Here is a 20996-nt window from a genome sequence, read left to right on the forward strand (position 1 = left end):
CCTGCCAGGAAAGCAATATACTTTGAGATAAATTAAATCTTTCATTTTTGTCCTTTTACAGATTTTTGTGAGAGGTCTGAGTTTTAAAGCTAAAACATCAATCATCTCCTTATCGTTTTGTTTAGCCACAAATTTCAGTCCCCCATGTACAAACCTACCTCTAAGTCAGGAACAAATGACTTATTACTCTCCAGAGCTATCACGTGGGCACCAGCATTGAGTAATGTTCGGGTTAAGACTCCAGGACCTAAAAAAAAAATCCAGGGTTAAACACCAGCATTAAACACAGTTTTAGTTTAAAAGAATGACCAAGAAGAACTCAAAGGCCCTGTGAGTTAGGTAGAGAAAAATATAAATATGAATGTAAACATGCAAAACTTCTCAAGGGACTGCACTGGATTCTATCCCTTGCAACATATTATATACAAGCATAAAGAAGAAATAAAAATTGCAGGAAATGTGAATTTTAAAAAAAACCTATTGAAGGGGCAACTTTTCAATAGTATAACCTTCAGCTGAAGACATCTGAAGGAAAACAATGGCCACCTTATTATACTTTGGAGTTTCTGCCAGCATATTTCTCTTGATAGCCAGCAATCACCAACAACAAATTTTATAAAAGAAACTGTGGGACATTTATATTAAAAATGAAATATCTCAGGTGATATCAGACCAAGGCCCACTTAGACTAGTATACTGTTCTCACAGTGGCCAACCAGAAGCCACAAAGGAGGACATGAGTGCAACAGTACTCTCCCTTGTACTCTCCAGATGCTGGCATTCAGTGGCATACTGCCTCAAATTCTGAAGGTAGTGAACAGCCATCATCACTAGTAGCTACCGATAAGATTCATTTTGCATGAAACTGTCTAACCCCCTTATAAGGTTGTTAGTGGCCATTACTACATCTTGAGCTAACAGATTCCATAGTTAAACTATGCACAGTGTTAAGAAGTAGATGTCTGCTTGGAATCTTACAACATTCAGCTACATTAGATGACCCCAGCTTCTAGTATTATGAGTGGGGGAAATGTCCCTGTACTCACTTTCTCCATAAAAAAATTCCTTCCAGTAGCACCTTAAAGACCAACTAAGTTAGTTCATACCAAGAACTAACTTAGTTGGTCTTTAAGGTGCTACTGGAAGGAATTTTTTATTTTGACTATGGCAGACCAACACGGCTACCCATCTGTCACTTTCTCCATAGCATGCATAATTTTATTTGCTTTTACCATGTCTCAGCATACTTGACTTTTTTTCAAAACTAAGAAGTCCCATATGTTGCAATATGCATTCATTTGATCATGATTTTGAAAGCACTCTTTCACAGATCTTAGTTATTTCAATTAGAGAAGCCTAATTAATTGAAACTTCAAGAAATGCCTTGTACTGCATTCAACAGAGAGTTTTGAAGTTCACCTTGTAAGCTTAATGCTGCATGTAGGTTCTGTGGAAGATTTTGTTCATGTTTTACTGTTCCATTTGCCAGGAGAGCAAACAGGGGTGAGTTTCACAAGAGAAAAGGGGGAAGGAACAATGGGGCCTTAGATGCTAATGGGAGCTTCCTTAGTCTAATCTAATTACTGTCTAATCCAATAGCCTAACAGTCAAGGTACGGAATCACAAGACAGAAAAACATTTGGTTAAAATCTAGGCTCTGAAAGTAATTGAGATACAGTTGGCAAACACTCTGGAAAACTGCCTATATATTGGGGGGTCTGCATAAAAGGCGGATCTACACGGATCCTCATGGATCCTCCACTTTTTTAAAATTAATTCCAACAAATGCAGTGTCAAATCACACCTAGAAGGCACGCCTACAAACTGGACTATAAAAAACGTGGATCCAACACTTTGCCGCGCTGCAGTACCATAAAAACATGGATCCGAGGCACGGATCCTCATGAATTCATATGATTTTTATATTGAAACAAAATAAAAACACCATGCTACTGTAGACCACATCTTAGTCTGTAGGAGGAACCAAAAAAATCACGCATCCACTGTTTCGTGGTGCCGCAATGGCGCAAAAACATGGTTAAAAAACACGGATCCTCATGAATCCTCATAATTTTTGCACTAGATCAGCCCAAACTCACTTTCAAATTACACATCATGTCCAGGGGCACAACATCCACCACAGAAATCACGGATCCATGGCTTCCTGGCCATACCATGGCACAAAAACGTGGTTTTCAAGAACAGATCCTCATGGATCCTCACACTTTTTGCATTGGACCAACCCAAACTCACTGTCAAATCACACATCATAGCCAGGGGCACAACCTACACCACAAAAAACTCAGATCCACGCCTGCCTGACCACGCCCTGGCCCAAAAACGTGGTTCCGAAGCACGGATCCTCATGAATCCTTATGATTTTTGCACTAGATCAACCCAAAGTCACCATCAGATCAAACATCATGGCCATGGGCACAGCATCCACCACAAAAATCACGGATCCACGGCTTCCTGACCATACCGTGGCCCAAAAACGTGGTTTTGAAGCACGGATCCTCATGGGTCCTCATGCTTTTTGCATTGGGCCACCCCAAACTCACCGTCAAATCACACATCATGTCCAGGGGCACTGCCTGCACCACAGAAAACTCGGATCCACGGCTTCCTGGCCACTCCAAGGCCCAAAAACGTGGTTCCGAAGCACGGATCCTCATGGATCCTCACGCTTTTTGCATTGGGCCACCCCAAACTCACCGTCAAATCACACATCATTCCCAGGGGCACAGCCTGCACCACAAAAAACTCGGATCCACGGCTTCCTGGCCACTCCATGGCCCAAAAACGTGGTTTTAAAGCACGGATCCTCATGGATCCTCACTCTTTTTGCATTGGGCCAACCCAAACTCACTGTCAAATCACACATCATTCCCAGGGGCACAGCCTGCACCACAGAAAACTCGGATCCACGGCTTCCTGGTCACTCCATGGCCCAAAAACGTGGTTCCGAAGCACGGATCCTCATGGATCCTCACTCTTTTTGCATTGGGCCAACCCAAACTCACTGTCAAATCACACATCATGTCCAGGGGCACAGCCTGCACCACAAAAAACTCGGATCCATGGCTTCCTGACCATACCGTGGCCCAAAAACGTGGTTTTGAAGCACGGATCCTCATGGATCCTCACGCTTTTTGCATTGGGCCAACCCAAACTCACCGTCAAATCACACATCATTCCCAGGGGCACAGCCTGCACCACAGAAAACTCGGATCCACGGCTTCCTGGCCACTCCATGGCCCAAAAACGTGGTTCCGAAGCACGGATCCTCATGGATCCTCACTCTTTTTGCATTGGGCCAACCCAAACTCACTGTCAAATCACACGTCATAGCCAGGAGCAGAGCCTGCACCATAAAAATTATGGATCCACGGCTTCCTGGAAGCGCCATGGCCCAAAAAGGTAGTTTTGAAGCACGGATCCTCAAGGATCCTCACTCTTTTCGCATTGGGGCTCCCCAAACTCAACATCAAATCACACATCATAGCCACGGGCACAACTCACAAATCATGAGTTGCACTACAAAAATCCCCTTACCTGCACTGTTAATGTCACCACTGCAATATTATTATTAGAGCCAATAGGAGAATATATGACTACCGTATTTTTCGCTCTATAGGACAACTTTTTACCCTCCAAAAATTAAGGGAAATGTGTGTGCGTCCTATGGAGCGAATGCAGGCTCCTTGGCTTCAGTGATAGCAACACGAAGCCTCCGAAGCGCAGAGGGAGCTACGCTCCAGAGGCTACGCGTTGCTTTCGCTGAAGCCTGGAGAGCGAGAGGGGTCGGTGCGCACCGACCCCTCTCGCTGTCCAGGCTTCAGGGATAGCCGCCTGAAGCCTTTGGAGCACAGCACAAGTTCCTGCTGATCTCCGAAGGCTTGTGGTAAGCCGCCTGAAGCCTGGAGAACGAGAGGGGTCGGTGCACACCGATCCCTCTTGCTCTCCAGGCTTTGCTTCTCTGGAGAGGCACTGCACAATGTTTCCTCTCTGCGCAGCGCCCCTTCAGTGAAGCTGGAGGAGAAATGGAAGGGGCTCCGTTTCTCATCCCGCTTCGCTGAAGGGGCGCTGAGCGGAGAGGGGGAGAATTTTTTTTTTCCTTGTTCTCCCCCTCCTATAGTTCGGTGCGTCCTATAGAGTGAAAAATACGGTATATATTGTACCAAGATATGGTTCATCTTCAAGAACAGATCAAATACATGCCAAAGTATTAAAGAGGAGAAAAAATATGAAACTGCTTACATACTGTCAACTAATATCCAGATTCAAGAAAGACTGTATGGCAAACATACAGTGAAAATCAGTGAAAAGATAGAATCTGAGTCCATCATAACAGAGTTCTACCTTCTGGGTAAAATTTATAAACTATTACTCAAATATGACACCAAGCCCGAACAAGCAAAACCTTATATGACAAAATGGATGCAAAAATTTTAAGAGCAGTTCACAGTAGAACAGTGAGAACAATTATGAATAAAGGAATAAAATTTACTGCAAATTAAGCCCTAAAACAAAATTGGTACAGTGGAACCTCGGGTTGCAGACATAACCCGTGACTGAGGCACGTCCGCAACCCACAGCATTCACATCCTGAAGCGCCACGTCTGCACAGGCACTGGTGCAATTTGGCGCTTCTGCGCATATGAAAGACCCAGTTCTCTGAGTGCATGTTCTGGAAGCTGGGCAATAGGGGCAGTACAGGATTCCTTTTGGTGTACTGACCTCCCCGCTGCACCAAGGATTCCCTGCCCAAGCTGCTTCAGGTCATCGCGGATGTTCTCCTGGAGATACCTAGTTTGGTTGTCCTAGAGGATTTTAACATCCATGCCAACATGACCTTACAAGGGGCTGCTTGGGACTTCGTGGAAAGCATGGCCTCCATGGGGCTGTCCCTGAATATGTTTGGCCCAACTCATAGTCACGGACATGCCTTAGACCTAGTGTTCACCAATAGTGACATGGGTGATATGACACTAGGTAAAAGTGAAACAAAAGAAGTGCCATGGTCAGATCACTTCCTGGTGCAACTGGACTTCTCCGTGACCCTTCTCCTCTGCAGGGAGGTGGGACCAATGTGGATGGTCTGCCCCCGCCACTTAATGAATCCAAATGGTTTCCAGAGAGTGGTAGGGCATGCTTTATCCCATGTTGATGGCCTTTCAGCTGATTCCCTGGTGGCCCGCTGGAATGTGGAGTTGACCAGGGCTATCGACTGTCTGGCTCCGAAGCGCCCTCTCCGACTGCATGGAGCCCTGACAGCCCCGTGGTTTTCTTTGGAGCTGCGGGTGAGGAAACAATCGCTGAGACGGCTCGAGTGCCAGTGGCAGAAAACTCATTCAGAATTGGACCGGACACAGGTTAGAGCTCAGTGTCGAGCCTACCAAGTGGCGATAGCAACGGCGAAGAAGACTTTCTTCACCGCCTCTATTGCATCGACAGAAAATAGTAGCAGGAGACTCTTTCAGGTGGTTTGCAATTTAATGGAACCACCTTTACCACCGGGGCCTTGTAAAGACCCCAAGACCTCCCGCAACGATTTTTCAAATTTTTATGCAGATAAAGTTGCTCATATTCGGAAGGAGGTAGACACCACCGTGGGAGCAGGGTCAGGGCGAGAGAGTGCTAGAGCCCTGTCTGGTCAAGTTGCATGGAATTAATTTCAATCCGTTACCCCCGAGAATGTGGACAGGCTGCTTGGATGCGTGAAACCAACCACCTGTCTCCTTGATCCTTGCCCATCCTGGCTAATAAAAGCAAGCCGGGAAGGGCTGGGCAATGGGCTTCGTGGGGTGGTGAATGCTTCCCTCTGTGAGGGGGCATTCCCAGACCAGCTGAAAGAGGCGGTCATTAAACCGCTTCTTAAAAAAACATCTTCAGACCCGGCCAGTATGGCCAACTATCGCCCAGCCTCAAATCTTCCATTCTTGGGCAAGGTGATTGAGCGGGTGGTTGCTGAACAACTCCAGGCACGCCTGGAGGATGCAGACCATTTGGATCCCTTCCAATTGGGATTCAGGTCTCCTCATGGGACTGAAACTGCCTTGGTCACGACAATCGATCATAACATCCTTCTGGACCGTCTAGAGGAGCTGGGAGCTGAGGGCACTGTTATACAGTGGTTCTGCTCCTTCCTCCTGGGCTGTGTCCAGAAAGTTGTGGTGGGGAATGAGTGTTCAGACTTACTTGTGGGGTGCCTCAGGGTTCCGTCCTCCCCTCCATGCTTTTTAACATCTACAGGAAGCTGCTGGGAGAGATCATCAGGGGGTTTGGGCTTGGTGTCCATCAATATGCGGATGATACCCAACTCTACCTCTCTTTCAACTCAGAACCAGTGAAGGTGGTGAAGGTCCTGTGTGAGTGCTTGGAGGCGGTTGGAGGATGGATGGCAGCTAGTGGATTGAGGTTGAATCCTGACAATAATGAAGTTCTGTTCTTGGGGGACAGGGGGTGGGCTGGTGTGAAGGACTCCCTGGTCCAGAATGGGGTAACTGTGCCCCTGAAGGGCCAGGTGCACAGCCTGGGAGTCATTTTGGACTCACAGCTGTCCATGGAGGTGCAGGTCAATTCTGTATCCAGGGCAGCTGTCTACCAGCTCCATCTGGTACACAGGCTGAGACCCTACCTGCCCGGAGACTGCCTCACTAGAGTGGTGCATGCTCTTGTTATCTTCCGCTTGGACTACTGCAATGTCCTCTACGTGGGGCTACCTTTGAAGGTGACCCAGAAACTACAACTAATCCAGAACGCAGCAGCTAGTCTGGTGACTGGGAGTGGCCACCAAGACCATATAACACATGTCCTGAAAGACTTACATTGGCTCCCAGTACATTTCTGAGCACAATTCAAAGTGTTGGTGCTGACCTTTAAAGCCCTAAACGGCCTCGATGCAGTATACCTGAAGGGGCATCTCCACGCCCATCACTCTGCCCAGACACTGATGTCCAGCACCGAGGGCCTTCTGGTGGTTCCCTCACTGTGAGAAGCAAAGTGACAAGGAACCAGGCAGAGGGCCTTCTTGGTTGTGGCGCCCGCCCTGTGGAATGTCCTCCCATTAGATGTCAAAGAGATAAACAACTACCTGACATTTAGAAGACATCTGACGACAGCCCTGTTTAGGGACGTTTTTAATGTGTGACTTTTTAATGTATTTTTATTTCATTTTTTGGGAAGCCACCCAGAGTGGCTGGGGAAACCCAGCCAGATGGGCAGGGTACAAATATATTTGTTGTTGTTGTTGTTGTAGTAGTAGTAGTAGTAGTAGTAGTAGTACTTTGTAGGATTTGATAATCTTTATAGGTCTTTAAAATTTCTAATCTATCTATCTATCTATCTATCTATCTATCTATCTATCCCCTCCCACCTTTCCCTTTCTGTACTTCCTTATCCTTATAAAATTGAATATATATATATTTTTAAAATTTACGGCTCCATATTCATTACCCAACCACCTATGCTGCTCATGGCCAGATCACTTTGGGGCACTGCCATGCTGTAAAAAGATTCTCATGAAGCACAGATCCCCATGGATCCTTAGGTTTTTTTATGTTTGGTCACCCTGAAATCACTATCAAATCACACATGATGTATATGACCACAGAACGAACCACAAAAACCACAGAGCACAGCCAAGGAACAAACACTATATTAAATACTTTAATCCTCATGGATCGGCATGATTGTTAAATGGACTCCACCAAATTATATTGTAAGATCACACCAATGTCCATGGAATGACCGAAATACAAACGCTATCTGAAATGGTTCTGCATTAGCAAGAACACTGAAATAAAATGACATTCATATTCATAGCTTCCACTGTGAAGAACTGCACCTGGAAATTTTTGACACTGCTAAACCTCAAGAATGTCCAAGGCAGAGATTGTGATGATCTTACCTGTGAATGTAAATTATCAAACCAACTAGATGGAGACCACCAAAGTAAGCATGAAAAACAATCACCTGTCTTGCGTCAATTCAGCTACAAATGGTTTTGGGACAAAAGTTGGTTGCTTTGCAGGGGTAGTAATTATAAATGGAGGTTTAACTGCAAGTTTTTTTGAGAACAGATTTTGTCAGTGCAAACTTTGAAATAGGGGGTTTCCAACGTGGTGCCCATGGGAATCATGTTGCCTGCTGACAGCTTTCCTGGAGTCCACCACGTGTTTTTAGAAAAAGAACAGGATTAGTGGTGAATTGTGCCCAGCATGACTTCAGATTGTTCATGGTACATTTGATTGACTACAGGGGCATATGAAGGGGCAGCGGGGTGATGGTGCCCCAGGGTGCCATGCTGGGGGGAGAGTGACAGTAAGGTCGCTGTACTGGCTGCCGCTCTTGCGGCAACTGTACAGGCAGCCCCTCTCGCAGCAACCGTATGGGCCATACGGGCAGCTGCTCTCGCGGCGACTGTACAGGCTGCTGCTCGCGTAGCGTCCGTACAGGCAGCTTCTCTCACGGCGGCCGTACAGGCTGTATGGGCAGCCGCTCTCCTGGCGACCATATGGGCAGCCATGCATGCACAGTCCGTACAGGACATCATCCAGGACTTGTTACCATATTATAGCTGCCACAAAATCTATCGGCATGCCACCAGAACCAGGGAAGCCTTGCCAGTTGCAGCTCACACAGTTGAAGTGAAATAAAAGACAGAAGAGTAGATTGGGAAGAAAGTTCCCCAGACTGCAGGAAAAGATAACAGTAGCTCCAGCATCTGATTCAGTGCAGGCTGCTGAGGGGTTTGACTCCTTAAGATCACCAACTGACTATGAGACACCTGGAAAGCACTCAGCCTCAGATGACCTCCACTCCAAAAGGTGGGAAAGAGGATTTGACAGTGACCAATATTGATTATTTTGATAGCAGCCCCATATTCTCAACACAAAGTGAGAAGTGTTTGGACAAATCACTGATTTGTACATCAGTTCCCCCATGGCACAACTGTACCTTCCCCACACACAGTCTACAAACCATGGGACTTGGGTTCAGTTGGCAACATCTGTGTGTATGACTATGACATAAACACACTGAAAGGATCAAACTGGATAAATGATCGCATAATAGATGCCTTTCTTGCCTCCAGGGTAATCATGGCCAAAGAGCTAGGTCACAATGGAACAATTTTCCCACTTACCGTACTTGCCACTTCATGCAGATATGTCAAAGATTGCCAGTGCAAGCTCTGAAGAACTGTTTGAGATTTGGAGTGCTAAAGAAAGATGTTTTGATTATTCCAGTAAATGACAGAGAAGTCCACTGGAAACTGATAGTAATCATTTTTAAAAGGAAGACCATGCTCTATCTAGATTCCAATCATGGATTGAACCACTCTGTGACTGATGCAATAACATCCTTCTTAGCATGTCTGTATGAGATGGATTCAAAATATCCCTATAGTTTTGCGGCTGATCATTTTTTGTACCAACTGATATACCCAGGCAAGGTACCGTAATTCCAGTGACTACGGTCCTTTCACACGTACCATTGCCCATCTGATTGCTTCTGCTGCCCAATTACAGTTCATACAAAAGGATATGGCTGCCATTAGACCCTGGATTGCAAAAGAAATAATACAGTACTGTGGGAAAACCTATTTTGAAGGACAAGACAAATATTTTCAAGTGGAAATTGATGCTGTTCCTCCCAAGAAGAGACAAATCTTGAACGAGAGTTACATTACTGTGTCTCGATCATGCCCAGAGGGATGGAAGGATACACTAACCTATTGCTCAGATATCCTTGTTTGAAGGCTGCTGGTCACTATGTTTCTTGAAGGAAGGGTGCAGGAGGCCCAGTGGTGACCTAACTATGGCTTACTGTGAAGGAAACTGCAAGGACTGGTACCACTGCTTTCGCATAGGCATTGATTCAAAAGATCTTCCAGAGGTTTTTGTGTGTCCAGACTGTCAATCCACTGTGGCCAAATAGATTTTGAAACTGCGAACTGTCATATTCCACAGGTTGGTATAATACAGCAAAATCCAAACATATAGTTTTCATCATCATGGCAGGGATGGTCCTTTTCCATAGAATTCTTATTTATGGAGTTAGTTTTTATATCCTGCTTTTCTCTACTTGAAGGAGTCTCAAAGTGGCTAAAAATCTCCTTTCCCTTCCACCCCCACAACAGACACCTTGTGAGGTAGGTGGGGCTGAGAGAGTTCAGAGAGAAGTGTGACTGGCCCAAGGTCACCCAGCAGCTGCATGTGGAGGAGCGGGGAAGCGAACCCAGCTCACCAGATTAGAGTCCACCGCTCTTAACTACTACACCACAGAAACGTATCTCTTAAAACTCTGGAGCAAGCTGTTCAGTTCAGCCTCATAGTGATACTGATTTGTGGAGGGAAGGTTGGTGATGAGCAAGATCTGTTCCCATTTCCCAACACAGAGACCATAGAGCAGTTTCTTTTGGGGGCTGAACCTGCAGAGTGTTTCTGTTCAGAATTTCCATGGCAGAAATTGGCTAAGTGCCTTTATAAACATTCAGCTTCTCAAATCGAACCCCATCATGAAACTTTCAGGTGTAGCTGTTGGAGGTGGAGGGCAGAGAAGGTGCTAGTCCTTACCTCCCTCCTCCCAGCCTATCATTGCCCAATGGGCTGAATTTCAGGGCTTTTGCATGTAAAGGGCAAGCTTGTTCTTTACTTGTTTAGACTCTTTAAACTTGGAAACAGATATTTGGCTCCATGACCAAAATGACCAAAAGGGTCAGCTTCTAGAGGACTGGAAAGATCATAATTGTACTTCCCCTACCCTCAGCCCTAACTCCGTTGAGTATTTTTTGTTATGAGACTGAGTGTTTGGGGCTGATGCTGTAGCATTCTTGTCTGGGGGCTTGATGGAAAAACAGAAAAGTGACCCTCACCTAACTCTCCAATGCACTTCAACAAGAATGCTGTAGGAAATATTGCTAAGCCCAAAGGGAGGCAAGAATTTGCTTCAGCTCACCTTGTTAATGGCAGAGCAAAAGCTATGCGTGTGTCATTCTCAATCAGTCTACTTTCAGGACTGATTTTAGAACCCTCTTATATCAGGCCACATGGTCACTGGAGGTGGCCCCATCATGCAAACATGACTATCCACACAGGGACCATCTATTTTTGTTTTTTTTCCCTGATACTGGATTTTAAGTTACAGTTACATCTTTTAAAACAGCTGTCAGTATATCACACTGTATTCCACTTGCCTTCCAAAGGAACACGTGGCTCTTCCCACATAGGGTTAGGTTGAGACTGCTGATCCAAAGTAATCAGTAATTTTTACGGTAATTACAATCCTGCTTTCCTTTGTACCAGCTTACCTTGACTTCAGTAAGGCCTTTGAAAAGGTCCCCCATGATATTATTGCAAAACAACTAGTAAAATGTGGGCTAGACAAAGCTACTGTTTGGTGGATTTGTAATTGGTTGATGGGCTGAACCCAAAGAGTGCTCATCAGTGGCTCACCTTCATCCTGGAAAAAAATGACTACTGGGGTTCCACAAGGTTCTGTCCTGGGCCTGGTGCTATTCAATATTTTTATAAATGATTTGGATGATGGAATAGAGGGTGTGCTAATCAAATTTACAAATGACTGCAAACTGGGAGGGGTTGCTAATACACCAGAGGACAGGGTCAGAATTCAAAATGACCTGAATAGCCTAGAGAGCTGGGCCAAAACCAACAATATGGAGTTCAATAGGGAGAAATGTAAGGTACTGCACCTCGATAGAAAAAATGAAATGCACAGGTGGGGGACACTTGGCTTGACAACAGTACCTGTGAAAGGGATCTGGGAGTCTTAGTCGACCACAAGCTGAATATGAGTCAACAGTGTGATGTGGCAGCTAAGAATGCCAATGCAATTCTGGGCTGCATCAATAGGAGTATAGTGTCTAGATCAAGTGAAGGAATGCTACCACACTATTCTGGTTGGTTGGTCAGACCACACCTGAAATACTGTGTCCAGTTGAAGAAGGATATTGTCAATTTGGAGCATGTCCAGAGGAGGGTGACCAAAATGTAAAAGGTCTGGAATTCAAGCCCTATGAGGAGAGACTTAGGGAGCTGGATTTGTTTAATCTAGAGAAGAGAAGATAAAGGAGTGACATGATAGCCATGTTTAAATATTTGATGGGATGTCATGTTGAAGAGGGAGCAAGCTTGTTTTCTGCTGTTCTAGAGACTAGGATGCAGAATAATGGATTCAAACTATAGGAAAAGAGATTCCACCTGGGCGTGGTAATCCAGTCAGGGAAAAAGGGAGGCATACTATGTTTAGGGCACCGTTTCCAGCCCCTTCCCCTTTTCGGGGTGAGCATAGTGGATCCTAAAAAGGGCTGCTCAGTCATGGATACAGCTGCTGAGCTACTCAACGGCCTCATTCCTTGAGTCAGAACGACTGACCGGCCATGTGTCGGTTCATGACTAGGGGCTTCACATTCCTGCCACAGTAGCCATTTAGTGATGGCCATGGGGGGAGGGTTTGGGGGGGTTGGGTTTGGTTTTTGGAAGACGCCTGTGCGTGAATTTGTTTTATGTGTGTAGATTAGTGCACGCTGACCAACACACAGTCTTCGCAGTAGGGCTCTGTTCTGATGGCATGAGTAGTCACGACAAACTGGTGGATCCTATCTGCTGCAGCCTTCATCCGCCTTCAGAGCCGTTGTAACATACTGCTTGTTATCACCCGCCTGTTCTGCCGTTGAGGACTTCTTGGATCATTCTTTGTCTAACTCCTTCCCTGTTATGTACTAAGCTTGGATCCTAGAACAATAGGCAAGTAGGATCCTAGAATGCAAGAACTGATTGGCTTGCAGGAAAAGACCATTCAGGCTCCAGGAGGGAAGCAGAATCAGCTAGTCAGACGGGACTCATTGTGTGAATAATGTATATAAAAGCCTGAGGTTTGGGGGGGAATTCAATCACTGTTTTACAAGCTGCAATAAAGAGCATGAAATCACTACAGGACTCTGAGCATATTTAATTTTCTTTGACCTTACCACCTTGGGTGACCCTGCTGGGAGTACGAGATTCCCAATGGCTTCACTCACAAGGGTCATAGGAATGTGCAAGCCCACTCACCATGACAAGTGAGAGAACTGAGATAGATTGCACTGAGCCCTGGTTCTCATTAGACAAAGCGTTCCACCAAAAAGGCTCTGGCTCTGGTTGAGGACAGCTGGATATGTTTTGGGCCAGGGACCTCCAGCAGGTTGCTGTTAGATGAGTGTCACACTCATGGGGGGTGTATTGGAAGATAATTCCCACAGATAAGAAAGGTCACAGACTGTTTAGGGCTTTAAAGATTAGCACCAAAACATTGAACCTGATTCGATACTCCACCTGGAGCCAATCCAGCTGATGAACAACCAACTGAATGTGGGCTCTCCACAAAGTCCAAGTAAGAACTCATGCATCTGCATTTTAGACCATTTGGAGTTTCTGGAGCAGTCTCAAGGGTAGCCCTGCATATCTATCTCTCTCACTCTCACTCTCTCTATCACATTTATACCCTGCACTCCCCGGCTCAGGTGTACAGCAAGTTAAAGTAGTCTAGTCTGCAGGTGACTACTGCATGGATCACCATGGCTAGGTTGGAAAGGGACAGGTACGGTACCAATCTCCTAACCTGACATAGATTGAAAAAATTCCAGTTTGGCTACATTTGTGACCAATGCCTCCATAGAGACAGAAGCATCCAGGATCACACCGGGACTCCTGATAGCGGCTACAGGTGACTATTCCGCCCCATTAAGAGCTGGGAGCTGGCAAACCAAACTGAAATTATTCTGGCCCAGCCATTGGACGCCCATCTTTAATGGATAGAGATTCAGCCGACTCCGTTTCCTCCATCCCAGCACACCCACCTAAAAATTGGCCAATATATCCAGGGTAGCATCTGGCAGTAGATCCATGATGTTTGTGGTCAGATCTGTGGTTATGTACAAGATATTTGAATAAAGGGTGAATTTGGGGTTCCCCAATGCAAAAAGTGTGATGATCCATGAGGATCCATGCTTCAAAACCACGTTTTTGAGCCATGGAGTGGCCAGGAAGCTGTGGATCCGTGTTTTTTGTGGTGCAGGCTGTGCCCATGGCCATGATGTGTGATTTGACGGTGAGTTTGGGTTGGCAAATGGAAAATGCGTGAGGATCCATAAGGATCCATGCTTTGAAATCACGTTCTTGGGCCACGGTATGGCCAGGAACCCGTGTATCCGAGTTTTTTGTGGTGCAAGCTGTGTCCCATGGCATGAAGTGTGATTTGACAGTGATTTAGGGGTGGCCCAGTGCAAAAAGTGTGAGGATCCACGAGGATCCGTGCTTCAAAACTACATTTTTGGGCTATGGTGTCGCCAGGAAGCCATGGATCCGTGATTTTTGTGGTGCAGGCTGTGCCCATGGCCATGATGTGTGATTTGACGGTGAGTTTGGGCTGATCTAGTGCAAAAAGCATGAGGATCCATGAGGATCCGTGGTTCAAAACCATGTTTTTGGGCCACGATATGACCAGGAAGCCGTGGATCCGTGATTTTTGTGGTGGATTCTGTGCCCCTGGCCATGATGCTTGATCTGATGGTGATTTTGGGCTGGTCTTGTGCAAAAATCAACAGGATCCATGAGGATCCATGCTTCGGAACCACGTTTTTGGGCCACGGTATGGCCAGGCAGGCGTGGATCCGAGTTTTTTGTGGTGTAGGCTGTGCCCCTTGGTATGATATCTGATTTGACAGTGGGTTTGGGTTGGCCCAATGCAAAAAGCGTGAGGATCCATGAGGATCCGTGCTTCAAAACCACGTTTTTGGGCCACGGTATGGCCAGGAAGCCGTGGATCCTATTTTTTTGTGGTGCAAGTTGTATCCCTGGCCATGATGTGTGATTTGACGGTGAGTTTGGGGTGGCCCGATGCAAAAAGCGTGAGGATCCATGAGGATCCGTGCTTCAAAACCATATTTTTGGGCCACAGTATGACCAGGAAGCCATGGATCCATGATTTTTGTGGTGCAGGCTGTGCCCCTGGACATGATGTGTGATTTAACGGTGTGTTTGGGTTGGCCCAATGCAAAAAGCGTGAGGATCCATGAGGATCCGTGCTTCGGAACCACGTTTTTGGGCCTTGGAGTGGCCAGGAAGCCGTGGATCCGAGTTTTTTGTGGTGTAAGCTATGCCCCTGGACATGATGTGTGATTTGACGGTGAGTTTGGGTTGGCCCAATGCAAAAAGCGTGAGGATCCATGAGGATCCATGCTTCAAAACCACGTTTTTGGGCCACGGTATGGCCAGGAAGCCGTGGATCCTATTTTTTTGTGGTGCAAGTTGTATCCCTGGCCATGGTGTGTGATTTGACGGTGAATTTGGGCTGATCTAGTGCAAAAAGCGTGAGGATCCATGAGGATCCGTGCTTCAAAACCATATTTTTGGGCCACAGTATGACCAGGAAGCCATGGATCCATGATTTTTGTGGTGCAGGCTGTGCCCCTGGACATGATGTGTGATTTAACGGTGTGTTTGGGTTGGCCCAATGCAAAAAGCGTGAGGATCCATGAGGATCCGTGCTTTAAAACCACGTTTTTGGGCCATGGAGTGGCCAGGCAGGCGTGGATCTGATTTTTTTGTGGTGCAGGCTGTGCCCCTGGGAATGATGTGTGATTTGACGGTGAGTTTGGGGTGGCCCAATGCAAAAAGTGTGAGGATCCATGAGGATCCGTGCTTTGGAACCACGTTTTTGGGCCATGGAGTGGCCAGGAAGCCGTGGATCCGAGTTTTTTGTGGTGCAGGCAGTGCCCCTGAACATGATGTGTGATTTGACGGTGAGTTTGGGGTGGCCCAATGCAAAAAGCGTGAGGATCCATGAGGATCCGTGCTTCAAAACCACGTTTTTGGGCCACGGTATGGTCAGTAAGCCGTGGATCCGTGATTTTTGTGGTGCAGGCAGTGCCCCTGAACATGATGTGTGATTTGACGGTGAGTTTGGGTTGGCCCAATGCAAAAAGCGTGAGGATCCATGAGGATCCGTGCTTCAAAACCACGTTTTTGGGCCACGGTATGGCCAGGAAGCCATGGATCCGAGTTTTTTGTGGTGCAGGCTGTGGCCCTGGACATGATGTGTGATTTGCCAGTGAGTTTGGGTTGGCCGAATGCAAAAAGAGTGAGGATCCATGAGGATCCGTGCTTTTAAACCACGTTTTTGGGCCATGGAGTGGCCAGGCAGGCGTGGATCTGAGTTTTTTGTGGTGCAGGCTGTGCCCCTGGGAATGATGTGTGATTTGACGGTGAGTTTGGGGTGGCCCAATGCAAAAAGAGTGAGGATCCATGAGGATCCGTGCTTTGGAACCACGTTTTTGGGCCATGGAGTGGCCAGGAAGCCGTGGATCCGAGTTTTTTGTGGTGCAGGCAGTGCCCCTGAACATGATGTGTGATTTGACGGTGAGTTTGGGGTGGCCCAATGCAAAAAGCATGAGGATCCATGAGGATCCGTGCTTCAAAACCACGTTTTTGGGCCACGGTATGGTCAGTAAGCCGTGGATCCGTGATTTTTGTGGTGCAGGCTGTGCCCCTGGACATGATGTGTGATTTGACGGTGAGTTTGGGGTGGCCCGATGCAAAAAGCGTGAGGATCCATGAGGATCCGTGCTTCAAAACCACGTTTTTGGGCCATGGTATGGTCAGGAAGCCATGGATCCGTGATTTTTATGGTGCAGGCTGTGCCTCTGGACATGATGTGTGATTTGACGGTGAGTTTGGGGTGGCCCGATGCAAAAAGCCTGAGGATCCATGAGGATCCGTGCTTCGGAACCATGTTTTTGGGCCACGGTTTCACCAGGAAGTCGTGGATCTGTGATTTTTGTGTTGCATGCTGTGCCCAATGCCATGATGTTTGATCTGATGGTGACTTTGGGCTGATCTAGTGCAAAAATCATGAGGATTCATGAGGATCCGTGCTTCGGAACCACGTTTTTGGGCCAGGGCGTGGCCAGGCAGGTGTGGATCCGAGTTTTTTGTGGTGTAGGCTGTGCCCCTTACTATGATATGTGATTTGACGGTGAGTTTGGGTTGGCCCGATGCAGAAAGCGTGTGGATCCATGAAGATCCGTTCTTGAAAACCACGTTTTTGGGCCACGGTTTCGCCAGGAAGCCGTGGATCCGTGATTTTTGTGGTGGATGCTGTGCCCATGGCCATGATCTTTGATCTGATGGTGACTTTGGGCTGATCTAGTGGAAAAATCATGAGGATCCATGAGGATCCGTGTTTTTTAACCATGTTTTTGCGCCCCTGCGCCCCCCCGAAACAGTGGATGCGTGATTTTTTTGATGCTTTCTACAGAGTAAGACATGGTCTACAATATCATGGTGGTTTTATTTAATTTGAATGAAAAAATCATATGAATTCATGAGGATCCGTGTAGATCCGCCTTTTACCTTTTTCCTATATTGGGCATGGTCCATCACACACGGGCAGAATGTATGCTTTGCATGCAGAAGATGCCATGTTCATTTCCAGGCATCTCCAAGTAGAACTGGGAGAGACCCTGGTCTGAAACTGCAGGCAACCACTGCCAGCTAGTGTTGTTGATGATACAGAACTAGATCAACTAAAGGTGTGACTCGGTATAATACTTTTCTCCTAGGTTCCTACTTTGAAAACACCCTGTTTCTTTATTCTAAAATAATTATTTGCAGATGGTGCAATCGGTCAGTGTATCTGGCTGTTAACCAGAAGGTTGGTGGTTCGAGCCCAACCAGGGATGGTGGCGGGCAGGATTCCTGCATTACAAGACTAGACTAGGTGGCCCTTGGGGTCCCTTCCAACTCTTAGCAATAAGATTCCGCGGCACTGCTGGTGCAGCGAGTGATGCAGAAGTCGAAGTAACAGGTAAAGGGGGCCAAGCGTCTCTAACCCTCACCTGGCTCGCATTCCAGCACCACCGTCTCCGGCCCCTCGGAGCCCCTCCCGCTTTGCAGACTGGAGGCCACGGCGCGCGCGAGGTCGGGGCAGGCGATGAACCTTCGCAGGGGCGGCGGGGCCCGCGCCTTCTCCGCCACCAAGCGGGTCGTTTCGGCCTCCTCGGGGATCCGCAGAGGAGGGAAGCGGGGCTTTGCCGGGCCGCGGCGCTGCTCGCTCTGACCCGCCGGGCCTCGCGAAGAGAGCCGCTTCCCAGGCGACAGGCTCAGAGCCGTCAGCAGCAACGGGCGCCCCGGCAGGCCCGACGGGGCCAAGGCCGCCACCGCCGAACGCAGCATCCCGCACGTGGGTGACCTTGCGGGATACGAGGCCGACCAGCACGCGAGGCACCCGGACGACTTTAGCGACGGGGCTCCGGGCTCCCAGTTCCGTTTCCGGCGCCGCTGTTGCTGGGGCGACGCTCTAGTCTGCCTCTTCTCCGTGGCCAGGCTCCCTTCTAGGCGTTGCGGAGCTCTGTGGTGCTCACCTTCTCGCCGTCGCCGCCGGGCTGAGTCTCCGGAGTCCGCAGCCGGGTCACAGGTAGCTTCGTTCGATGTCCATTCTGAGCCCAGCTGTGCCGGCGCGAGGGGCTGGCCGGAAGCCTCGCGAGGCGGCCGCGACCTCAGGTGAGGGGAGAAGGAAGCCGAAGCTGCCATAGCGGCCGCTGGCGGGGTCCTCCTTCCTCCCGCCTCCCTTAGGGGAGCCTCCGCGGGGTTGCGTGTTTTGCTGCCTCCTGAAATGGAAACCCGGTTTTAAGGGCGAGAAGAGGGGCGAGCAAGTAATGGAGGGACGGTGTGCGTGGGGCACCTGGGATTTGGGGGGGGGGGTGCGAATTAGGCTGGAATAATTCGGAGGGGGGACGGCGGGAAAGACCCACCGCAGGTCTGCCCTGCGTGGGGAGAGAGTATCAGGCTCATCCTTGGGTCTGTGGGGCGCCTGTCTTGCTCCCCACCCCGTGAACGGCCACAGCTAGCCAGCCGCTGTGCTTGTTTCTTCGTTACCACGTCACTCTCTTGTGGATTCAATATCCTTGTTTTGAATTACGTGTGGGTTTTGCGTGCCAGCTGCTAAGTCTCTTCCGAACAGCGCCGTGCACGCTGTGCTCTCCCTTGCTTCGCCGCGCTTCCCTCTCATCCTTCCTCTAAGGGAGCTCAGGGTGGGCAAGCTTTGGAGTTGTTGCCGGTTTTTAAGCCTACCGAGATCACTACGTTAGTGATCTGGTTCTTGCAAGGTTGCCTGGTCGACTTGAGAGCGGAGCGGGAATACTGGTTGGTATACAGCTTTGGTCCATCTGGCCCAGTGACCTGTCTCTGGAAAGCGCAGAGATCTAGTCGAAATGAACGTATTTGTAAGATGTACACACAAGCACAATCGTGTGTTTGTGTCTGAATGCAATTTTGCATGCCTTTCCCTAAATTGGGATGTTGCTGTGCAAGTAATGTTTGGGGGAAAGTGAACCGCATGACGAATAATAACAGAGTGTTGTAATAATTACTTTCCCCTTGTTTTAAAGATCTATTCTGTATTTAAAGATGCCTTCGGTTGGGCTTTGGTTCTGTTGATATTCCCCAATTTATCAGATGAATGTAAGAGGTTTACATAAAACTAGATAGGTCTGTGAGGTGCCCTGGTGACTAAGTGTTTACAATACTCAAGTAGTACATTCCTAAACACAGTCTACATTCCTGACCATTGTGTCCCTTCATGGTTGCCTGTGAGCTGCCCAGATCACCGTGTTTTATTACTCTAGCATCAGACTGACTAATGTTGCTGTAGGCTAATGGGCCAAAGGGTTTGTTTTTCTTTAGAAGAGGCTTTAAATTCGGATCAAAAAAATGGAAAAAAATAGTTCCAAGGCTGGGAATGATCTGTCAGATAAAAATATGAGAAGATGCATAGATGGCACCTGGAACTAAGTATACCCTCTTATCTAATCAATTTTTGGTGTTCTCAGTTGAGGATTTTCTTAAGAGCTATGGAGCTTGATAGTTGGACTGATACTTCATATAAATGGAAGATGGCTGATCATTTGTTTCCTTTTTATTTGCTTTTTTCTCTTGAATGGAAACCTTTGTTTTGATCTTTATTGCACAAAATGTTCTCATTATATATCATTTTAAATTAGATCTCTTTGCGACAGGATATTGATAATGAAAGTTGTGTCAACCAGTTGCTCAACTGCATGAGTATAGTAGTCATACTTGATTTTGCGTTATGCAGAAGGTCTAGTCAGATTCGTATTTAATATCAATTGTCTGATTCATATTAGCAGCCTTCTAAATGCTGGCTAAATATTTGCTTTTCTGCCTCTCTCTTTCCTCCAAATAGTTGATTTATTCCTGTATTCATACAGTTGGCATAGTTTCCAAAAGAACTATCCCTTTTTTCCTTTGCCTGCTTGAAGTAGTAGTAGGCTGGGATCCAAAGAATGCTGGCAGCTGATTTTCCATGCCCAATTAAGTTTTCGGACTTGTGTTTCTTAAAGAAAAGCATACTCTGCCATCATTGTCACACAGCAACCCCCTTTCGAAACTGGGGGAACTTTTATAGCTGTTTATGATGTGGCATGTATATTCTGATTCAAATTCAAAGTTCTCAAGTAAAAAAAGCAAAAAAGCTATATTATCTATTTTCCTTTCTTAAACTGAGATAGACAAGTAATTCATATATTCCAAATAAAGATCAGTCTAACTGTACTAATAAATGTTTAATTTGTAACATGCCTTGAGGAAATTGGTTTTAGATTAACTCTGTCCTATCTAGCAAGACAGCCTATCCCCTTGACTTGAATAAATTTCAAGCCTTACCATTTCTATAAAGGCCTATGCTCTGCACATTCTGATCATGACTCACAAAAATGTATTAAAATAAAACCCAACAGGGCTGTTGCTGTTAGTCAATGGAAGTTTTTAGGCTTTCTGTCAGCAATTGTGATGATTGAGTTTGTTTCTGTACAGCACTTGTTATATATACAGTACTGTTTTTAGAAATGAATGCAAATTCTTTGTAAATGGACTGTTGTTCAGAGCCCATCTCTTCGATATCTAAAGGTCAGAAGA

At 47.0% G+C, this 20996-nt stretch overlaps 2 protein-coding genes across 6 annotated transcripts in view; one reads left to right on the forward strand and one right to left on the reverse strand.

The window, feature by feature from the left end:
- TFB2M (transcription factor B2, mitochondrial) overlaps positions 1-18236 on the reverse strand; it is a gene marked incomplete at its 5' end in the record, with an annotated part of 28144 nt that extends 9908 nt beyond the window's left edge. The window contains 2 exons of the mRNA XM_083496939.1: positions 159-247; positions 17900-18236. Coding sequence (XP_083353065.1) covers positions 159-247; positions 17900-18236 — 426 coding nt within the window. The remainder of the gene's footprint in view (positions 1-158; positions 248-17899) is intronic.
- A 179-nt stretch (positions 18237-18415) lies between these two features.
- CNST (consortin, connexin sorting protein) overlaps positions 18416-20996 on the forward strand; it is a 40878-nt gene continuing 38297 nt past the window's right edge. For 3 of the 5 annotated variants that reach the window (XM_083496858.1, XM_083496862.1, XM_083496861.1), the window contains exon 1: positions 18416-18563. The gene's annotated coding sequence lies outside the window, so the exon portion shown is untranslated. Of the gene's footprint in view, positions 18564-18596; positions 18716-19007; positions 19206-20996 lie in introns of those variants that run through there. The other 2 variants (XM_083496859.1, XM_083496860.1) reach the window with 2 other exon arrangements.

Source organism: Podarcis liolepis (genome assembly GCF_965112155.1).
Source record: "Podarcis liolepis genome assembly, chromosome: 3".
NCBI lineage: Eukaryota > Metazoa > Chordata > Lepidosauria > Squamata > Lacertidae > Podarcis > Podarcis liolepis.